General features: G+C 46.6%; 1 protein-coding gene across 8 annotated transcripts in view; it reads left to right on the top strand.

The window, feature by feature from the left end:
* Positions 1-12,837: 12,837 nt before the first annotated feature.
* The window catches only part of LOC131495236 (quinone oxidoreductase-like protein 2), a 30,045-nt gene continuing 25,319 nt past the window's right edge, over positions 12,838-17,563 (top strand). For 6 of the 8 annotated variants that reach the window (XR_009253846.1, XR_009253847.1, XM_058699979.1 and 3 more), the window contains exons 1-3: positions 12,883-13,238; positions 13,323-13,431; positions 15,510-15,606. Coding sequence is in view for 6 of the 8 variants with exons in the window: in XM_058699979.1 (XP_058555962.1) it covers positions 12,898-13,238; positions 13,323-13,431; positions 15,510-15,606 (547 nt within the window). In the remaining 2 variants the exon portion in view is untranslated. Of the gene's footprint in view, positions 13,239-13,322; positions 13,432-15,509; positions 15,607-17,563 lie in introns of all 8 variants that reach the window. The other 2 variants (XM_058699983.1, XM_058699982.1) reach the window with 2 other exon arrangements.

The following is a 17,563-nucleotide window of genomic DNA, read 5'->3' as shown; positions in this document are numbered from 1 at the left end:
AAGCCAAACTGTTGCGGGGGGTTGGGGGGAGGGGGCTCCTTTTCTGAAATGAGTTAGTAACAGAAAGTCAATTCGTTGCAGAGAAAATGCTAAGAAAGCTGAGAGAGATCCCACTTCACATATCTATTTTTATTTTATTGGACTGTATCACAATCTCCCTGCGGTTAGCTCTGCAGGCCAGAGAGATCGAGAACATCCCAACAGTGGTCCGAGATGGTGGCTTTGACCCCTGGTTGGAAGCCGTGTCTGGAACCTCCCCCATCACAGGACAATGCTCTTCATTAACCCCCTGCCACATTTCCCAGAGAACAAAAGCTCCCCACCCCGCACCGGAAAAGCTTTTCCAGGAGGTATCTCGTTGGGGAAGCGCCAGGCACACCATGGGGAGAGGAGAACATACAGGCTGTTCTGAGCTCTGCAAAGAGACACAAACTGTGGATTCTCTGGGGACTCGCAGAGGTTAGCGGCACATTTTATTTCCACGTGACAAGCGTGTGCTTCACACACGCTGAGGTGGCCAACTTCAGAGGGCCCCTTCTCTCCTCCCTCACCCTCAGCTGCTAGCTGGCCCGGGTTAGGAACCTTGGGGCAGAGGAAACTCGAATAATCTTTAGAACCGAGCATCGGCAGGAGCAGTAGGGAAGGAACGGGGAGTTTATTTCAGGTGACAGACATTGAGCAGGCCCCTGTTTTTTCCTGAGACTATAATAATATTTCTGGAATGGGGATGCTTGAATCATATGTCTCTTCACATCACTGTGTGGGAAGTCTCAGTTATGAGCCCAACAATTGAAGAGAGGGGGGGTGCTTTGTAGGACGTGGTGGGGGACCATGCAAAGAGTCCGGAAGCTGGGGGCGGGAGGGGAGCTGGGTGCCAGCAGAGAGGGCAGGTCAGGGGGAAGGTCTGCCTCACCTGAGCCTGTCTGGGGGAAGAAAAGTCTTCTCTTCACAACAACTTTGCTTCCCTTACCCTCCCCTCCACAACCTCCTCCATTAAATGTGTATTTTGAAAAACACAGAGGAAAAAAAATCTTGTTGAAGTGTCTCTTCCTGAGTAAGTCCACCGTCAGGAAAGGAAAATCCAAACGCTCCAATATTCTATTTTTGTGCCCAAGGCTCCAGGCCCTGCACACAGACCCTTCCTTACTCTGAAGGAGAGGAAACTGGGCATGAGGCCTGCTGTCCTTACAGAGGCTGGAATTGAGGAACCTGTATTACTCGAAGGCCTGTTCTCCACAAGTCTCCGTTTTAGGAAATAAAGATAGAGTGCAGGATGCCTGGGACGGGCCTGAGGGTGGAGTTAGTAAGGAGAAAAAAAAAAAGTGCCACTCTGATTGTTCTCTAGGTAAACGATTGTGGAGCTAGACTTTAATTGGAGCGTTCAATCAGCTGCATTAGCATTCTGCTTCTTTTGGTCATTTAGGTTTGCTGCCTTCACCTGCCTCTCCGCTGCCATGTACATAAGGATGGGAGGCCTGCTTAAGGGTTCTACGGTTTGATGTGTGGGCCAAGTGAAAGTAATAAGTCAGTAATAAGAGCAATAAAACAGCAGTTACCCAGGCAGATAAGGCCTCTCTTTGTACATTTTGCATGAATTTTGTGCCTCGATTCACAGGTCTGTTGTTTCCCCTCTGGATTGCCTTGAACCAGCTCAACGGTGGTGCTTCCAGCCTAGGAAATGGGGTTCAGACCACTCTTCCTTTCGGTCTGGTGTGGCCCTTCCCCCCTCCTCCACTTTGCCAGAGATCGCCTTTTGTGAGGACCATGGTGCATGCCGAGGATGACTGTCCAGTTTGTGACAGTCACGTCTTTTAGGTTATTTCTGCCTCCTCTATTATCTGGCATGTGAAGCAGACCTTAAAAAGAGACCTCCATGTTCCAAGGGTTTCCTGGGAAGCTGGCAATCGAGGATAGAGGAAGGAAACGAGAAAGTTCCAATTAAAGAAAGAGACTGATGCCTCTGGCTCTGTTAGCTTATGAATACACTGAGGTAGCCCTAACCCTGGCACAGGCACAGCCTCCTAAAAGGCAGATCTGGTCACGGCACTACCCTGCTCACAACCCCCCAGTGACTCCCCAGTGCCCTTAGGGTAATGTCTGGATGTCCCCATGAGGATTTACAAGGCTGTGCGTGAGCTGGCCCCTGCTTGCCTTGTGACCCAGCCCCCACCCTTCTTCCCCACCACTCCGCCAGTTCTACTGAATTTCTTTCAGTTCCTCAAATGTGGTCTGCGTCCTCTCTTCCCCAACTTCCAAACACGCCTTTTCTTGCTGCTCCTAACTCATCCTTAACTTTTTACATTGAACATTTCTACCCCAGGGGAGCCATCCTTCACCCCGCTAGCTCCGGATTAGTTTTCTCTAGGAGCTTCCACAGACCTCCTACTGAACCTATCACTTACACGCTACTTTGTAATTACGCGTTTGCTTGTCTGTCTCTCCCCCTGGATTGTAAACACCCGAGGGCAGTGCTAAGGCATCTGCCTTGCCCACTGCTGTCTTCCCAGTGCATGGCCAGTGCCCGGCACATGGTAGCGCCCCACAAGTGTTTGTTGAATACGTGGGCATTATGCCAGTATGACAATAGAAGTCCCAGTGGTCCTTCCCATGTTTGCATTGGCCATGTTTATTTTAGTTAAGTCCCTGCTGACACATAAGGAAGGGCCCTGAATTAGAAAGGCATGTTGTAGTTGGGCTGCCCGGACCTCCATTCTCCTTTCCTTCTCCCATCCCACCTTTTTTTCCATGGTGCCTTCCCAAGGATCCTTGGTCTTTCCAAGTTATCTCAGCTAGCTTAGGCCCCCTGTGGAGTTCCTTGTTCTCATATATACTGGCACCTGTCTCAGATTAAGTTATTAGCTATATTTTTTACTAATTTGAAAATTAATATCTTTAAAATTTTTTTAATGTTTATTTTTATTTTTGAGAGAGACGGAGCACAAGTGGGGGAGGGGCAGAAAGAGAAGGGGACACAGAATCTGAAGGAGGCTCCAGGCTCTGAGCCGTCAGCACAGAGCCGGACATGGGGCTCGAACCCAAGAACGGGGAGATCATGACCTGAGCTGAAGTCAGACACTCAACCAACTGAGCCACCCAGGCGAGCCAAAAATTAATATTAATTACAAATATTTTTAAGTGATTTCATATTTATGCCTCATCTTTCCCACATTTTTCTTGAGAGTAGGAAGAATGTCTTATCAATTCTTCCAATCCCTAATGTTGCGGTACACAATTTGTAAATATTTAATGAATAAATGTAGGATGATTGGAAGTCTAATTTTTCTCTACAAGTTGAATTTATTACAGCACCACTGTGGAAACGCATGCTAGATGTGTTTGGTGATGTGGCAATTGGACTACAGTTTCTTAAAGGAAACTGTGGTTCCAGGATGGGCTTGGAAACTGTAGCCCAGAACTCTGTGGGCGCAGCAGCCCTGCTTGGTTGGCAGGAGCAGAGAGGCCACAGCCTGGGAAAAAAATGTTGTTCCAGGGTGCCCTCTAGTGATCCAAGGCACCACTAGGTCATAAACCAGGGCCAGAGGCTCTTGAACTTCAGCAGGAAGCCAAATTATGGTGGGAGCTGATAAAGCTAGAGATGCCAGGATGCCAAGCCAGAAGGGAGACTAATCCTTTTAATCACCATCTTTTTTTTTTTTTTTTAATTTTTTTTTCAACGTTTTTTATTTATTTTTGGGACAGAGAGAGACAGAGCATGAACGGGGGAGGGGCAGAGAGAGAGGGAGACACAGAATCGGAAACAGGCTCCAGGCTCCGAGCCATCAGCCCAGAGCCTGATGCGGGGCTCGAACTCACGGACCGCGAGATCGTGACCTGGCTGAAGTCGGACGCTTAACCGACTGCGCCACCCAGGCGCCCCCTTTTAATCACCATCTTCAGGGACCTGATGCACAGTCTTCAGATCACACTGTGAAATACCGAATAGGTGATGCCCAGCAGAGAGAATGTTCCAGATAGGTAATCTGAGGACACCCAATCTCGTTCTTCTGCTTATAGGGTTGTATCACAGACTCCTTGCTCACTGCTCAAGTGTGGCCTTCAGTGAGAAAGAGAGAGTACAGATACACAAGAGCAGGAAGCAGCATTTTTAGCTGGACCGTTGAGCAAATGTCCTAGAAAGGATTGTGTTACCTTCTTTTGATGTCTGTTCTCTAATCGAATAGAAGGAAGCCCCCCTTCCCTTTTTGTGCCCCCCTTTTGTGTGTGTGTGCCCTTTCTTTTTTCCTCTGTTGAACACATGTCCCATGGCCAACACTATGTCAGACTATTCACGCATATCGTCTTTGGAAATCCCTGGAATCATCACAAGTGAAGCATTCCTTATGCCATATAAGCAGAGGGAAGGATTGCCAGACAACTGGTTCAAGCATAGTCAACAGCTAGAATTTGCTTTCTTGTGTTCTGTACCTAGGCCCCATTGAGCAAACACCTAGAAAGATAAAGCAACAATCCCATCCTTTTCTCTATTGTAAAAAGAGCTAATTCCTGCTCAGAAACCCAGTAGACAATGTCTGTCAATGACTGAAAAAAAATTGTATCTCTGAATCACCACCCGTACTTCCTCCTGCTTGATAATTTCAGTTGAAGGCTGTTGCTTTAATTAGGGGCTGTTAGCACATTAAAATGTTTGTTGAACCTTGAAAGGTGAGAAATTACTCTGATTTGCAGTCTAATACTCAAGTCTAATTATTTTATGTGCTTTTTCACGTACTAATGGCACCCACTGAATTCAGTTAAATGGTAAAACCACATTTATAGAGTGTCTACAATGTGTCTGGACACTGTGTTGGGCTGTGAAAATATAAAGGAGGCTAGGTAATGCTGAGGGCCTACCTCACTGGGGTCAGAGCTTAGAGGGGACACTACCTCTGATGCAATGTAACGAGTACCTTTCCAGAAACATGAACCCAGAGCTAAGATAGCACAGAACAATGATGTCTCTCCATGGGAACCAGTTGATAGAGAGATGCTATCACAGGTCCACCATAATATTCTAATAATTGATGCACATTAGTATTTGCATAAGGGATGGTAAACCCATGTCATTCATTTTAAATTGTCTTGGGCAAAAGAGTTATCATATCTCTCTTTTCACAAATAACAATGTTTTCTTTCACACCCCACCCCCATGATTATATCTTTAAAACAAAACATGAGGTGCTGGCCTTACGCCATGAGATTTCAGCCCTGCTCATTTGCTTGCCTGGAAAACTTTAAGCATAGGCTCACAGAGCCCTTAATGAGAAAGCTCATTAAAAAGCCGTCTGAAATGGGGAAACAAATTGCATGCACAGCACAGTCCCCTCTTTCCTCTTCGTTTCCTTCTCCCCCTCCCAGTGTTATAAATGACAAGGCGAAGTGAGTCATCAGGTCAAAACAAAGCACTGCAGAATGGGTTTGTCTCTACCTTGTTGCTTTGATGACATTTATCTTGCTTCCCCGCAGCACTAAAATGTTGCCCAAACAGCAGGAGGGCCTCGTGCGTGTAATGATGGCCTTGGTAAAAGCCTTTGATTGTGTGTATTTGGGTGGAACTGGAGCTTGTAATTGGATGCACGCTTTGTCTGATTTCAGAGCCTCTCCCTAGAAAGCTTGTTTATTCCCCGTGAAGGGGGAGGGTTCCTTCCTTCCAGGTGTATCTGTGACTACCTTATGAAGGTTTCCTCAGGAGGCTCACTTCAGGATGGTAGTGATCGTATTCAGGACTGGCCCAGCTGCAAAATGTCATATTAAGTCACTCCCTACCCCTTCTTAAATCAGGAGTTTCATGAGCGAGGAAAGACTTCCTGCCCTCCCGGCCCAAGCGGAAGTGATGATGATGACAGTCCACTGGGAGGAAGAAATGGGAGGTGGGTTTTTTTCCCCCTTCCTTCTTATCCTGTAGTTTGCAAAAGGAAGGCTACAAACACCAAACAATCCTTCCACACCTGGTAGCAAGGCACTGTTTGTGGGGAAAAGGAAGTCCTTCCTGCCACTTTGCCTGTTGATTTATACAATTTGCTGGGGTTGAACATTTCCAGTTACATACTTACAACGTGGCTCTTTTCTGCTCTGAGGTAGAGAAACTGTCTCCTTTAAAGTCAGAAGACGGGGCGCCTGGGCGGCTCAGTCGGTTAAGCGTCCGACTTCAGCTCAGGTCACGGTCTCGCGGTCTGTGAGTTCGAGCCCTGCCTCGGGCTCTGGGCTGATGGCTCAGAGCCTGGAGCCTGCTTCCCATTCTGTGTCTCCCTCTCTCTCTCTGCCCCGCCCCGTTCATGCTCTCTCTCTGTCTCAAAGATAAATAAACGTTAAAAAAAGAAAAATTTAAAAAAAAAGCTTTAAAAAAAAATAAAGTCAGAAGACTCGGGTTTATCACGTGTTAGCTGTTTGATTCTTGAGAATTTGCAAAACTCCTCTAAACCCGAGGAGTTTACATGTCTACCATGTGCCAGGCCCTGAGAATGCAGAAATGGGGAAGTCACTGGCTCTGTCCTGAAGTTGCTCATAGTTTCCTGGGGAGCAGAGCCACAAGAACAGTCTCAACACGACGTGATCTATGCTTTGCCGGAGCTTGGCTGGAGCCAAGAGAGCAAGGGGAGGGGACTATGCGTCTTTCTGAGGTGGGGGAGAAAACCAAGAAGGTGAGAGGTGGGGATACTGTGGTTAGGGAGGCCCCACAGATGGGAAGTTTGAGCAGGATCTTGAAGAAGAAAAGAGAGTTCACGTAGAGAGAGAGAGAAGGGTGGTGGGAGGTGGAAAGGGCATGACTGAGAAGGAGAGGGCTAAGTAGGAGGGAACTCACAGAGACCAAATGCTACTGGAGGCTGATGACTGGTGTCCATTGGACTGACTGGGCATCAATAGTGACTGCAGCAAGAACTTCAGGGCACTTAGGGGAAGATCCCAGAGGAGACCGAATGCAAGGAGAGTAACGGAATAGGGTGTCGGCTGGAGGGGGATGAGGGATGAAGGAAGGTCATTGTTGTTTTTGTCTGTAATTGAACTTGGGCGTGGTTCTATACCCCAGGGCAGGAGGCAGCGGAGAGGGAGCAGTTAAAGGCGAGAGATGGGATTAAATAGGGTTAATTCCTACCAAGTAGAGTTCTTCTGAGGATTAAATGAGATCCCCCTAGGTGAACCCTTTTTGTAAAGAGATACACATGGTGAAATATGATTATCCTGCTATTGAAATAAAATCTCCACACATCACAAGGCTGCTGAGTTGGGCAAATCTCCCTTATCTCCCTTATCACTTGGAGGCTCTGATAGGCAAGTCTCCCTCTCCATAGCCTTTTTGTGCGTGTGCTGCTTTCCTACTTCCTCTTGCCACCGCTTTAGACTTAGAGCCCAGGGATGAATGAGCCCTCCTTGACATTTCTTCCTGCCAACAACACAACTCACCATTCCTCCTGGATCACAACAGGAAGCCGGGGGCTGATAAGTGAGAAGCATTAAGGCAGGGGCACAAGCCTTCTTATTGTTAGGAGGTGGGGCTCACATCCAGACCTCTTGGAACCTTGCTTTGTCAGTTGATCAGCTTTTCATCAACCAGTGATGACCAGTGGCCCCCTTTTCCTTCTTCATTTATTATTATTATTGTTGTTTTTTAAGTTTGTTTATTTGGGAGAGAGAGCAAGTGAACAGGGGAGGGGCAGAGAGAGAGAGGGACAGAGAGAATCCCAAGCAGGCTCTGTGCCGTCAGCACAGAACCCAATGTGGGGCTCAAACTCGAACAAACCTCGAGGTCATGACCTGAGCCGAAACCAAGAGTCAGACACTTAACTGACTGAGCCCCCCAGGCTCTCCTTCCTTCTTCATTTATGAGCTGCAAGTTCCACTAGGGCAGAGATTTTTGTCTGTTATGTTTAGTGCTGTATCCCCAGGGCCTAGAATAGTGTCTGGCACATGGATGGTATCTAATAAATATGTATAAAGTAAATGAATTCGCCCATTCATTCATCCTTTCATTGATTCAATCAAAATGAGGGTGTCCTTTGGACCAACCACCAAGTTCATTCTAGATAAATACTGATAAGTAATACTTGCTATCACTTAAATGTATATTCTCGGTCGGGTACTTTACATACATTAGCTCATGTAATCACAATCACTTTTCAAATGGGGCAACAGAGACTTGGATGAGGATATGTGGCTGGGAAGTGGGTGAAGCTGGGATTCCCGACTGCCCCACTCCAAAACCTATGCCCTTTCTACATCACTATCTGCTTCTGCAGCCTGGTCTCTCAACACTCACCAGCCAGCTCAAGCCATAACTTCAGTCACAGCTGACCACTTACAATTTCTTGAACATGCTACATTCTCTCTCCTGCACTCCTTTGCCTGGGACTCACTTAGCTGTGCCTACTGTCTGCTGAATTCTTCCTCATCTTTCCTCTGGGAGGTTCTCTTGAAATGATGGTCTCCAGCTGGGGGAGGTTGACCTTCCCCTGTGCTGTCCCAGCCCCCTTTGTAGCCCTCTGTCACAGGACCTATCACTGGCATCTCTGATGCCTAATTAAATGTGCCTCGCTCCATTAGATGGTGAGAGGTTCAAGGGCAGGGACTGTCTTCATAGTAGGAGCTGCCATTTATTGGGTGCTGCCATGTCCTCTCTTACCTTGTTTAATTCTCACAAGTACCACCTGAGGTAAGGATTACTATGCTCACTTTACACATGAGTGTATGGAAGCCCAGAGAGATGAAATAACTTGCCCAAGGTCACAATAAGTACATAGCTAAGCCAGGAATCACACGTAGGTACATGTGATTCCAAGGCCCAAATTATTTTTGCTCTGCTGGTCTCACAACCATCCACGATGCTCACAGCTTAGCTGCTGGAATAGAAAGACAAATAAATACTACCCGAACAATGAAATTAGCAAGCTAATACAGGTTTCTACCAAGTTCTTTGGGAAGACATATGGAAGGGAAGAATTTGTTCTCTCTGGGGGAGGAGGGGTTGGAAAAGTTTCATAAAGTTGCCAGAATGCTTGGGAACTTGTAAACTGGTTCCATAATTATGGTTGAAGGTGGAAAATAGATCCCTGCGTCAAGCACCGGTGGTTAGTTTGCGGGGCCATGGCAGCCATTGTCCACGTCATCACTGCTTCCAGATTGGCCCATCCGGGTGCCAGGAATTTAGCCCAAATGCCTGCTGGTACCTGCCTAAGCGATGGCAACCTAGTCAGCACATTGTTTCATTAAAATCCTGTGTGTGTGTGTGTGTGTGTGTGTGTGTGTGTGTAAAAACTATTTCACATAGTCACAGTTTTTATCTCACATGCTATAAATTTAAATGAAATCAATGCATTTTCAAGCTTATGGCTACGCGGAATCGGGTAGTAACTCCTAATTATATGTTCTCTTCCTGCTCTTGTCTCTTAACTCCAGGCATCCCTGGAGGCAGCTTTCTCTATATTCTCTCCCTCAGGGAATTCGTCCATTTTCTAGGCTGGAACTACTGTAAAATTCCTATACAATTAAGCTTAAAACTACAAGCAAAGCATGGCTTTAAAACGTATCGTACAAAATCTCCTTCGTCTGCTCTGGAGGGTGGTTGTGAGGGGAGGCACGGTGGGCGGCTGGATACCCGGATACCATGTTGCAGCTCCAGCATCAGGCAATTAGGAGGCTTCTAAATGGCTCCATTTCCTAACTGCGTGGCCTTGGGCAAGTTACTTACTTAACCTCCTTAAGCCTACATTCCTAATCCATAAGAGAGGGAAAACAGTATACCAGTAGTAGGACTATTGTGAGAGCTAATGAAATAATGCAAAAGCACTTAGCGACTGGTTTGTAATGTTACCAGTTAAGAACGGCAGGGTGAAACAATTTGGGCGACAGTGATTCGCAACCTATGAAATGCTATGAAAATGTGAAATATTATTATGATGATGTATAACGCCAAGTGAATTCCAAAAAGCTCAGTAGAAAGAGAAGCAAACAGGAAATCAGGACAGCCAGATCCTGACACTACTCTTGCCACTAACTCGCAGCGTGACCTTGGACCAGTCTCTCCCTTAGCCTCCTCTTTCTCGCTTGTAAATGAAGCAGTTGGATTGAATTATCTCCAAGATCAATCCCAGCTCTGAAATTCTATGACTCCACGAATGCTGGAGCAAATAAGTGACATAGCAAATCTTACACAGTTCTTGGAATAGAAAGGAAGGTCAATATGTATTATGTGTATCAATAACCAAAGTTCATCTCTGTGGTTGATAAAAGTTAATCCCAACTGCAACAATCAGAAAGAACAATCTGCAGGAATTCAGTGAGAAGGCAAACTACTCCCACACACTTCAGGAATCTTGGAGGATGTACTTGTGGCAGAAGGTAATGATTTATATCTATTTAAAAAAAATTTTGGGGGGGGGCACCTGGGTGGCTCAGTCAGTTGAGCGTCCGACTTCGGCTCAGGTCATGATCTCACAATTCATGAGTTCGAGCCCCACGTCAGGTCCTGTGCTGACAGCTCAGAGGCTAGGGCCTGCTTCGGATTCTGTGTCTCCCTCTCTCTCTGCTCTTCCCCTGCTCACATGCTGTCTCTCTCTCAAAAATAAATAAAGATTTAAAAAAATTTAAAAATATATATTTTTTTACCATTTGTTCATTTTTGAGAGACAGAGTGCGAGCAGGGGAGGAGCAGAGATAGAAGGAGACACAGATTCTGAAGCAGGCTCCAGCCTCTGAGCTGTCAGCACAGGGCCCAACGCGGGGCTCGAACTCATGGCCTTCAAGATGATGGCCTGAGCCGAAGTCAGAGGCCTAACCAACTGAGCCACCCAGGTGCCCCTGGAGAAAGCATTTTAACTGTGGGGACACTTTTACATCTTCAGCATAGTCCTGTTCAGTGCTTTATATTGTTTGTATATCATTTGTCCATTATTCTGTGAAAATATAGCTGTTTGTATATTCAGCTCTGGCTTTCTTCTCCGTCCTCTGTCCTCCAGCAGCTTCTGGATGTTAAATATTATCTCTTCATGTGAGTTGTACCAGAAGGAAGAGTCATCTGTTACTCTTTTACTTCCTAATGAGCCCCTCAAACTGGTTTGCAGGGCAGCTATGGATTTTTTCTTCTCAGAGGACCGATCAGCTCAGATATAGCTGCTTGGTCTTAGTCTTCCTCAGGGCTCAAATTTTATTCTTCCTGTCCACTCTTCCGCTGTACCCTCAATTAAAACAAAATAACCAGAAATGATAACAAAAACTAGATGGAATGGTGTGATGGCAGCACTTTGATGGATAGGCTAAATATTTCTTTTGCTACTATAGCAACTACTGTTGCTGCCCTGTCACTTACCTTTGAAGCTCTTTGGAAATGTGAAAGTGATTTTGCATATAAATGCTTCAAATCACCTCAATTAGTTAAGATACTTTCATCTCCCTTCAAGATTCTTCTTAAAGGGACTTTCACTATTTTCTTCAGATACCGTTAGAAATGTAGAAGGCAGTATTGATAGATTTCCCCAAAACTCACTGATTTTCATATTCTCTGAGAATGACAAGGATATCATGAAAAGCACAATAGAGAAAATCTCCATAAAAATACTTAATCGGAAAGAAAAGACTTGATGCTTAAAGATACTTTCAATTATCTGGAATATTGACACAAGATAATTGAACGCTCATCCAACAATTCATTAGATAAACATGTGTTAAATGCCTAAAAGGGTTGCGTGTGCAAAGTACTTCAAACATAAAGGATATGAAGAAACGGTTGCTGCTTTCAAGGAGTTCAACTAAAAATTGCTTGCTTTATATCTCATATAAATACCTAATATTTTACAAAACATTTTCCATATGTAACAACTCATTTTGTCCTCAGAACAATCGACGCTTGTTTCGCACTTCATAGACTTGAGATTTCTTGTTGCTCACTGTTATTTGGCAACCAGAATGTTTTCTCGTCTTCTCACTTTGTCACCCTCGCTCCTCTTTGGCCTGAGTTTCCTCCTGAGGCGGTCAGAGGCTAAAATGACTTTTCAAATTCTCTGTGAGTGCTCTTAAAATAACAGTGAGTCGCTACTCCATTAGGGATCTAGTTCTTGGATTCCTTTCCCACCAAAGCTTCTAGGCCATAATCTCAGAAGTTCATTGCTACTTCATTTTGGCTACTTTCCCTTTATTCCATTCCTGATCATTCCTTCCAGGTCATTTGCTATCTTGGACCATTATTTTCACCAAAACATAGAGGATTTAGGAATTTGGGAATTATCTGGTCCCATGCTTTCCCTTTGTAGTGGAGGATACTGGGGCCCACAGCCATCAGGTGTCCTACCAAAGGTGGCATGAGACCACAGACAGGTGCTAGAGCCGGGCTTGAAACTGAGAGGCTGTGTTCCTTGACCAGATCTCTTTTAAAGACATCGAGCTGTGTTTAAAAGCCACCTGTCAAATGAAATATTCTTCCCAGGAAAACGTGCTTCTCTTGCTATTTAGTTACTGTTAGAAATCTACCCAGTTTTATAATATTTCACTGATCATATTGTTAAGTTTTCAGTTTTTCCAGAGTATTCCTGTTCACTTAGGAATTCTGTAGTCACTGGGTCAATTATTGACCATCTATGTGCCAGGCATAATACAGGCATCAGGAACATAAAAAACGACCAGCTTTGGGCCTGACTTTAATCGAAAATATTTCTTGGATCTGCGTATGATCACTCAACAATGGATCAACTACTAACCATACAGTTTTATGTTAATAGTCGTGCAAGTGTGAGAAAATTAGTAACAAGAATTGAACTCCAGTAAAGTGCTGATGCAGACATTAAAGCCTTTACCTGCGCATTTAGGATTTCCCATGTGCAGAGGACCCAACAACCGCTATTTAAATGTCACCAAGTGTGCTTTTAAAAGTCTCCCAAATTTGCTAGAAAAATGTGAACGATAGCTTAAGGTCGGATGATCTATTGCTTTTACTGTTTTCTTTCCTCTCCAGCGGGCTCCACCACCAGGGAGCCAGGGGCCTTAGGGGCTCGGACGCCCCGGGGTCCGCGCACCCCGCTCAGACACTTGGGGACGCACGGCGCCCCGCGGGTGGGGTGGCCCAGGGGTGGCCCGGGCGCGGTTCCGGCCACAGGGGTCAGCCGGGTGGGACGCTCTCGCGCGATCCCGGGGGCCAGGGCGGGGCCGGCGCTGTCCCGCGCTTCCTGCCACCCCGGGCCACCGCTCCGCGCCTCTCCGCTCCGGGCCATGGCGGCCGTGGCTTGGGGACGGTGCCTCCCTCGGGTGTGGCTTCGCAGGTGGTGCCCCGACTTCCCCTGCGCTCCGAAAGTCAGCCGGGGGCGGGGGTCTGGGCAGTAACCGACCCTTGCTCTGTGTTGCAGGAGGGCCGGGCCTGGCTGCGGCCGCCACTACCGCGCCGCGCTCTGCGCCGAGCTGAAGCAGCCCCTGGCCATCGAGGAGGTCGCCTCCCGCCCCGTCCGGCCTCACGAGGTAGGATGGTGACTGGCCTGTCCCCGGGATGCCTGACACCCACTTTCGCTCTCCGCTTGGCAGCCACCACACGCTCCGCAGGCTTCCGTCCTGAACGGAGTTCCCAAGTGCTCAGCTAGGGGGAGGCCGGGAGACTGGAGCGCAACTCTGTCTTGGGCGGGAAGGGCCCTTTCAGGGTTCACAAAAAGGCCACAAGTGCTGAAGGAAGATTGCTCCCCCAAATTCAAACGCAGGCCTCTTTCTGAAGGCTCCAGAGCTGTTGCCTTAGAAAGAGACAATTCTGATTTGCACGCGACTTTTCATGACCGCATCAGGTTATTGGTTTAACAAACATAAATGGACCCCATCAATGGCTTCCTCTTCAGCGTTAAGCATTTCCTGATCTGTCCTTTCTCCTCCCCCAGACCAGTCCGGCAACATCTGTCCTATAATTCTTCCTAAACATGTGCCTTGTGCCCTCCTTCGGTGTAGCGCAGTGATTTGGGGTGGGGTTAGTTTAGGATTGTGGGCGTTTCCGGCGAAACGTGGAAGTCACTTTGGCCCTGCCGGGTGACCACGGTGACCACTCTGGTGACACAGTGTCATCTCTAATGGAGAATGAGAACCTCTGACAAGGTGGAGCAAACAGTGAGCCTTACTGTCAGGGATCCCTGGTGAGAGGCAGAAATGCGGCTGCAGCCCAGAAGCATCACTAACAGGGACCCTGTTGCCAAATGGATTATTTGGGCGGGTGTGTGATGGCAGCCTGCTCCCTGGGATTTGGGTGCTGAAAGACATTTATTCTTGACTCATCCCCGAAGCAAGGTGGAGTGGCTTGAGGACCTACGTGTGGCATGCATGTCAACAACTGATGTGTCATGCACGCAGTGTGGGCGGGCTGAAGGCTGGGCTCCTTTGTTCTGTTATTTGCCCAGACACTGCCTGGGAAGGAATTAGCTCATGAGAGTTGGGTCTATGTGAGTTTACTCACCGTTAAATCCTCATACTCTGGAATGGTGCCTGGCACACGGCAGGCGCTCAACACATTGTTGAATGGATGCATTTTGCCCATAGAGACGCCTTCTCACCAACATGGCCACCTCTGCACTAAACTGGAAATGGAAGCAAGCACGTAGACGGATGTCAGCGATTCTGTCTCGCAGCCTTCGTTTCCTCCTGTTTCTTGGCCCTGTTCTCTAACTTCAGCCGGTGTCAAAATCACCTGGGACTTGTTAAAGCAGATTGCTAGGCTTTGTCCCCAGAGTTGCTGATTCCCTAGGTGGGGGTGAGGCCTGAGAATTTGAATTTCTAAGTTCCCAGGTAGCAGTAAAGCTGGTGGTTCTGGAACCAGACTTGGAGAACCGCCGGCTTACAAGAGTGTGGGCTACACTGCTTCAGGCCTGCCTCTGCTCTAGCACGGTCATGAAACACAGAAGCTGGGGATCTAGAACCAGCCTCCAGGGTAATTGCTGATCCCCACAACAGCTGGTCATGTTACCCTTCTGCTTCAAATCCTTTAATGGCTGCCCACTGCTCCTACTGTGAAGACTAAGATCCTCAGTAAAGACTGTGGACCCTTGGATGGTGTGTTTGGTCCCTGCTCTGTAGCCCCATCTCTTTCTCTTCTTTGTGCTCTAAGCTCACTGGTTTTTCTTTTGTTCCCATCACAGGGCCTTTGCACATGCCGTCGCTTTTGATCGTGTCAAGCTTTCCCTCTCCTCTTTTGAATGGTTAACTCTTAGCTGTTCCTAGTTCCAGCGTTATTTACTCAGAGATGTTTCTCCTGACGTCTCCAAAAGGTCAAACCACACCATGATGCATTTTCATAGCACCATATGTTTCTATAAAATTTTTGTTGTAGGAGTTGTAATTTAGCAAATAAATCATCACAATTATTTGTTTGATATCTGTCTTCTCTACCATACTCCTAGCTCCACGAAGGCAAGAACCTTGTCCGGGTTGTCTCATGATTGCACACTGGCACTTCGCATATATACTTGGCATACAGTAGACGTTCAGAAGATATTTTGGTGTAATTGACTGAACTCTGTCTCCATGGATGCACACCGCTCCACTTTGCCGCTGTGTTTCCTTTGTAGGTCAGAGTGGACGTCCATTTCTGTGGAGTTAATTTTGCTGATATTTTGGTCTGCCGTGGTCAGTATCAGGAAAAGCCTCAACTTCCCTTCACACCTGGTGAGTCTGAAGGGACGAAGTGACCGGTTGGGAAAGATGATAACAGAGTTTTCAGAATCATGTGCTTCATCTCGGGTATGACCCCGGTGGTGCTTGCCTGACGACAGTGATGCCTCTGATATGTCAGCCTCACCACTAACTAAGAAGCTCTGGGGGCACTTGGGTGCCTCAGACGGTTAATAATCTGACTTTGGCTCAGATCATGATTACATTTGGTGAGTTTGAGCCCCGCATCGGGCTGTGCGCTGTCAGATCCTCTGTCCCTCTCTCTCTGCCCCTCCCGTGCATGTGCTCTCTCTCTCTCTCAAAAATAAATAAACATTAAAAAAAAAAAAAAAGAAAGGAACTCTGGATAGTGAGCTTCTTGAGGGAAGGTTCTATACCTGTTCTGCCCCCAGTTATATCCCTGTTTTTAGCATTGTGCCTGGCTCATTGTAGATCCTCAATAAAAACGTTAAAAATGAGGAAATGAACAAATGAAGTTTTACATACCATGTCCACCAGAATTCTGATCAGAATCCTCACTGGCCCTCATCATTCCCTTTCATTCCTTGTTAGTGCCTCTGTTTTTTCACTGAAGGATCATAAACATCTGTTTGCAGCTAAAGCTCTCAGTCCTCACAAACACATTCCTAAAGAAATCTAGTATCAAAGAATCAGAAATAAGAAAAAGAGTTTATACATTTCTAGCAGTCCACTGTCTGATTTTAATTATCCCCAATCTGATTACATTTAGATCCTGAATATGTGGACAAATGACTGCTTTTTGTTGTTGAAATTTATTTAAAGAGATAGAAGTATAGCTCACTGTGTATAGAGTACATGTATATTTTATATAGACATATACTGTTAAGGATACAGCGATTGCAAAATAGTTGCTGTGTTTTGGCCTTGGGGTGTTTGGTTGTGTCTCAACATTTGGAACCATTTCCCTCTGTTTGCATTTGCTGACATGCTGGATGGGGGTGGGGAATGTCATACTCAACTGAGTTATTCCTCTTGAAGCTCAAGTGGGGAATATGTGATCATTAAATTCAGAAATTTTGGAGGTGGAAGAGGAAAGAGCAGACTACATCAGTTCATCCAAATTGAGCCAAGTACTTATGAATAAATATAGTTCATGTCCTCATAGCCCTCAAGAGGAGAACCGGAAACAGATAAATGCAATCTGATGAACATTGTAAGTGGGGTGCTGTAGGGAGCCCAAAGCCCCAGTGAGCAGGATCAAAAGTACTTGTGTGCTAGAGGCACCTGGGTGGCTCAGTCGGTTAGGTGTCCGACTTCAGCTCAGGTCATGATCTCACAGTTCATGGTTTCGAGCCCCGTGTTGGATTCTGTGCTGACAGCTCAGAGCCTGGAGCCTGCTTTACATGCTGTGTCTCCCTCTCTCTCTGCCCCTCCCCCACTCACTCTGTCTCTCAAAAAATGAATAAATGTTAAAAAAATTTGTTTAAAGGTTTATTTGTTTTTTGAGAGACAGAGACAGAGCACTAGCCAGGGAGGGGCAGAGAGAGAGGGAGTCACAGATTCCAAAGCTGGCTCCAGGCTCCGAGGTGTCAGCACAGAGCCCGACGCAGGGCTTGAGCTCACAAACCGCAAGATCATGACCTGAGCCGAAGAAAACGCTTAACTGACTGAGCCACTAGGTGCCCCTAAATGTTAAAAAGAAAAAAAGTACTTGTGTACCTGTGATTCTCTGTGCTTTTGCCCATTCTTGAAATTTCCCTTTGTGTCTGGTAAGAATAGGACTGCCATAGCTTTTCAGGTTGTGATCATGAAATCTTAAGTTCACTTTCCTGTGCCTTGGTATGAAGCTCTTCCCCTCTAGCCTGGGTGGTGGGGGAACACTTAAGCCCTCTTAGCTCTAGAAAGCTGACAGGATGGCCTGTTGATCACGCTTTTTTCATCTCCATGGTGCCAGGCTTTATAGATAACCTAGTGTTTAAACAATTTGTCT

Source organism: Neofelis nebulosa, chromosome 15, assembly GCF_028018385.1.
Source record: "Neofelis nebulosa isolate mNeoNeb1 chromosome 15, mNeoNeb1.pri, whole genome shotgun sequence".
Lineage (NCBI taxonomy): Eukaryota > Metazoa > Chordata > Mammalia > Carnivora > Felidae > Neofelis > Neofelis nebulosa.
Note: the sequence above shows the minus strand (reverse complement) of the source record. Positions and strands in the feature narration are given on the sequence as shown.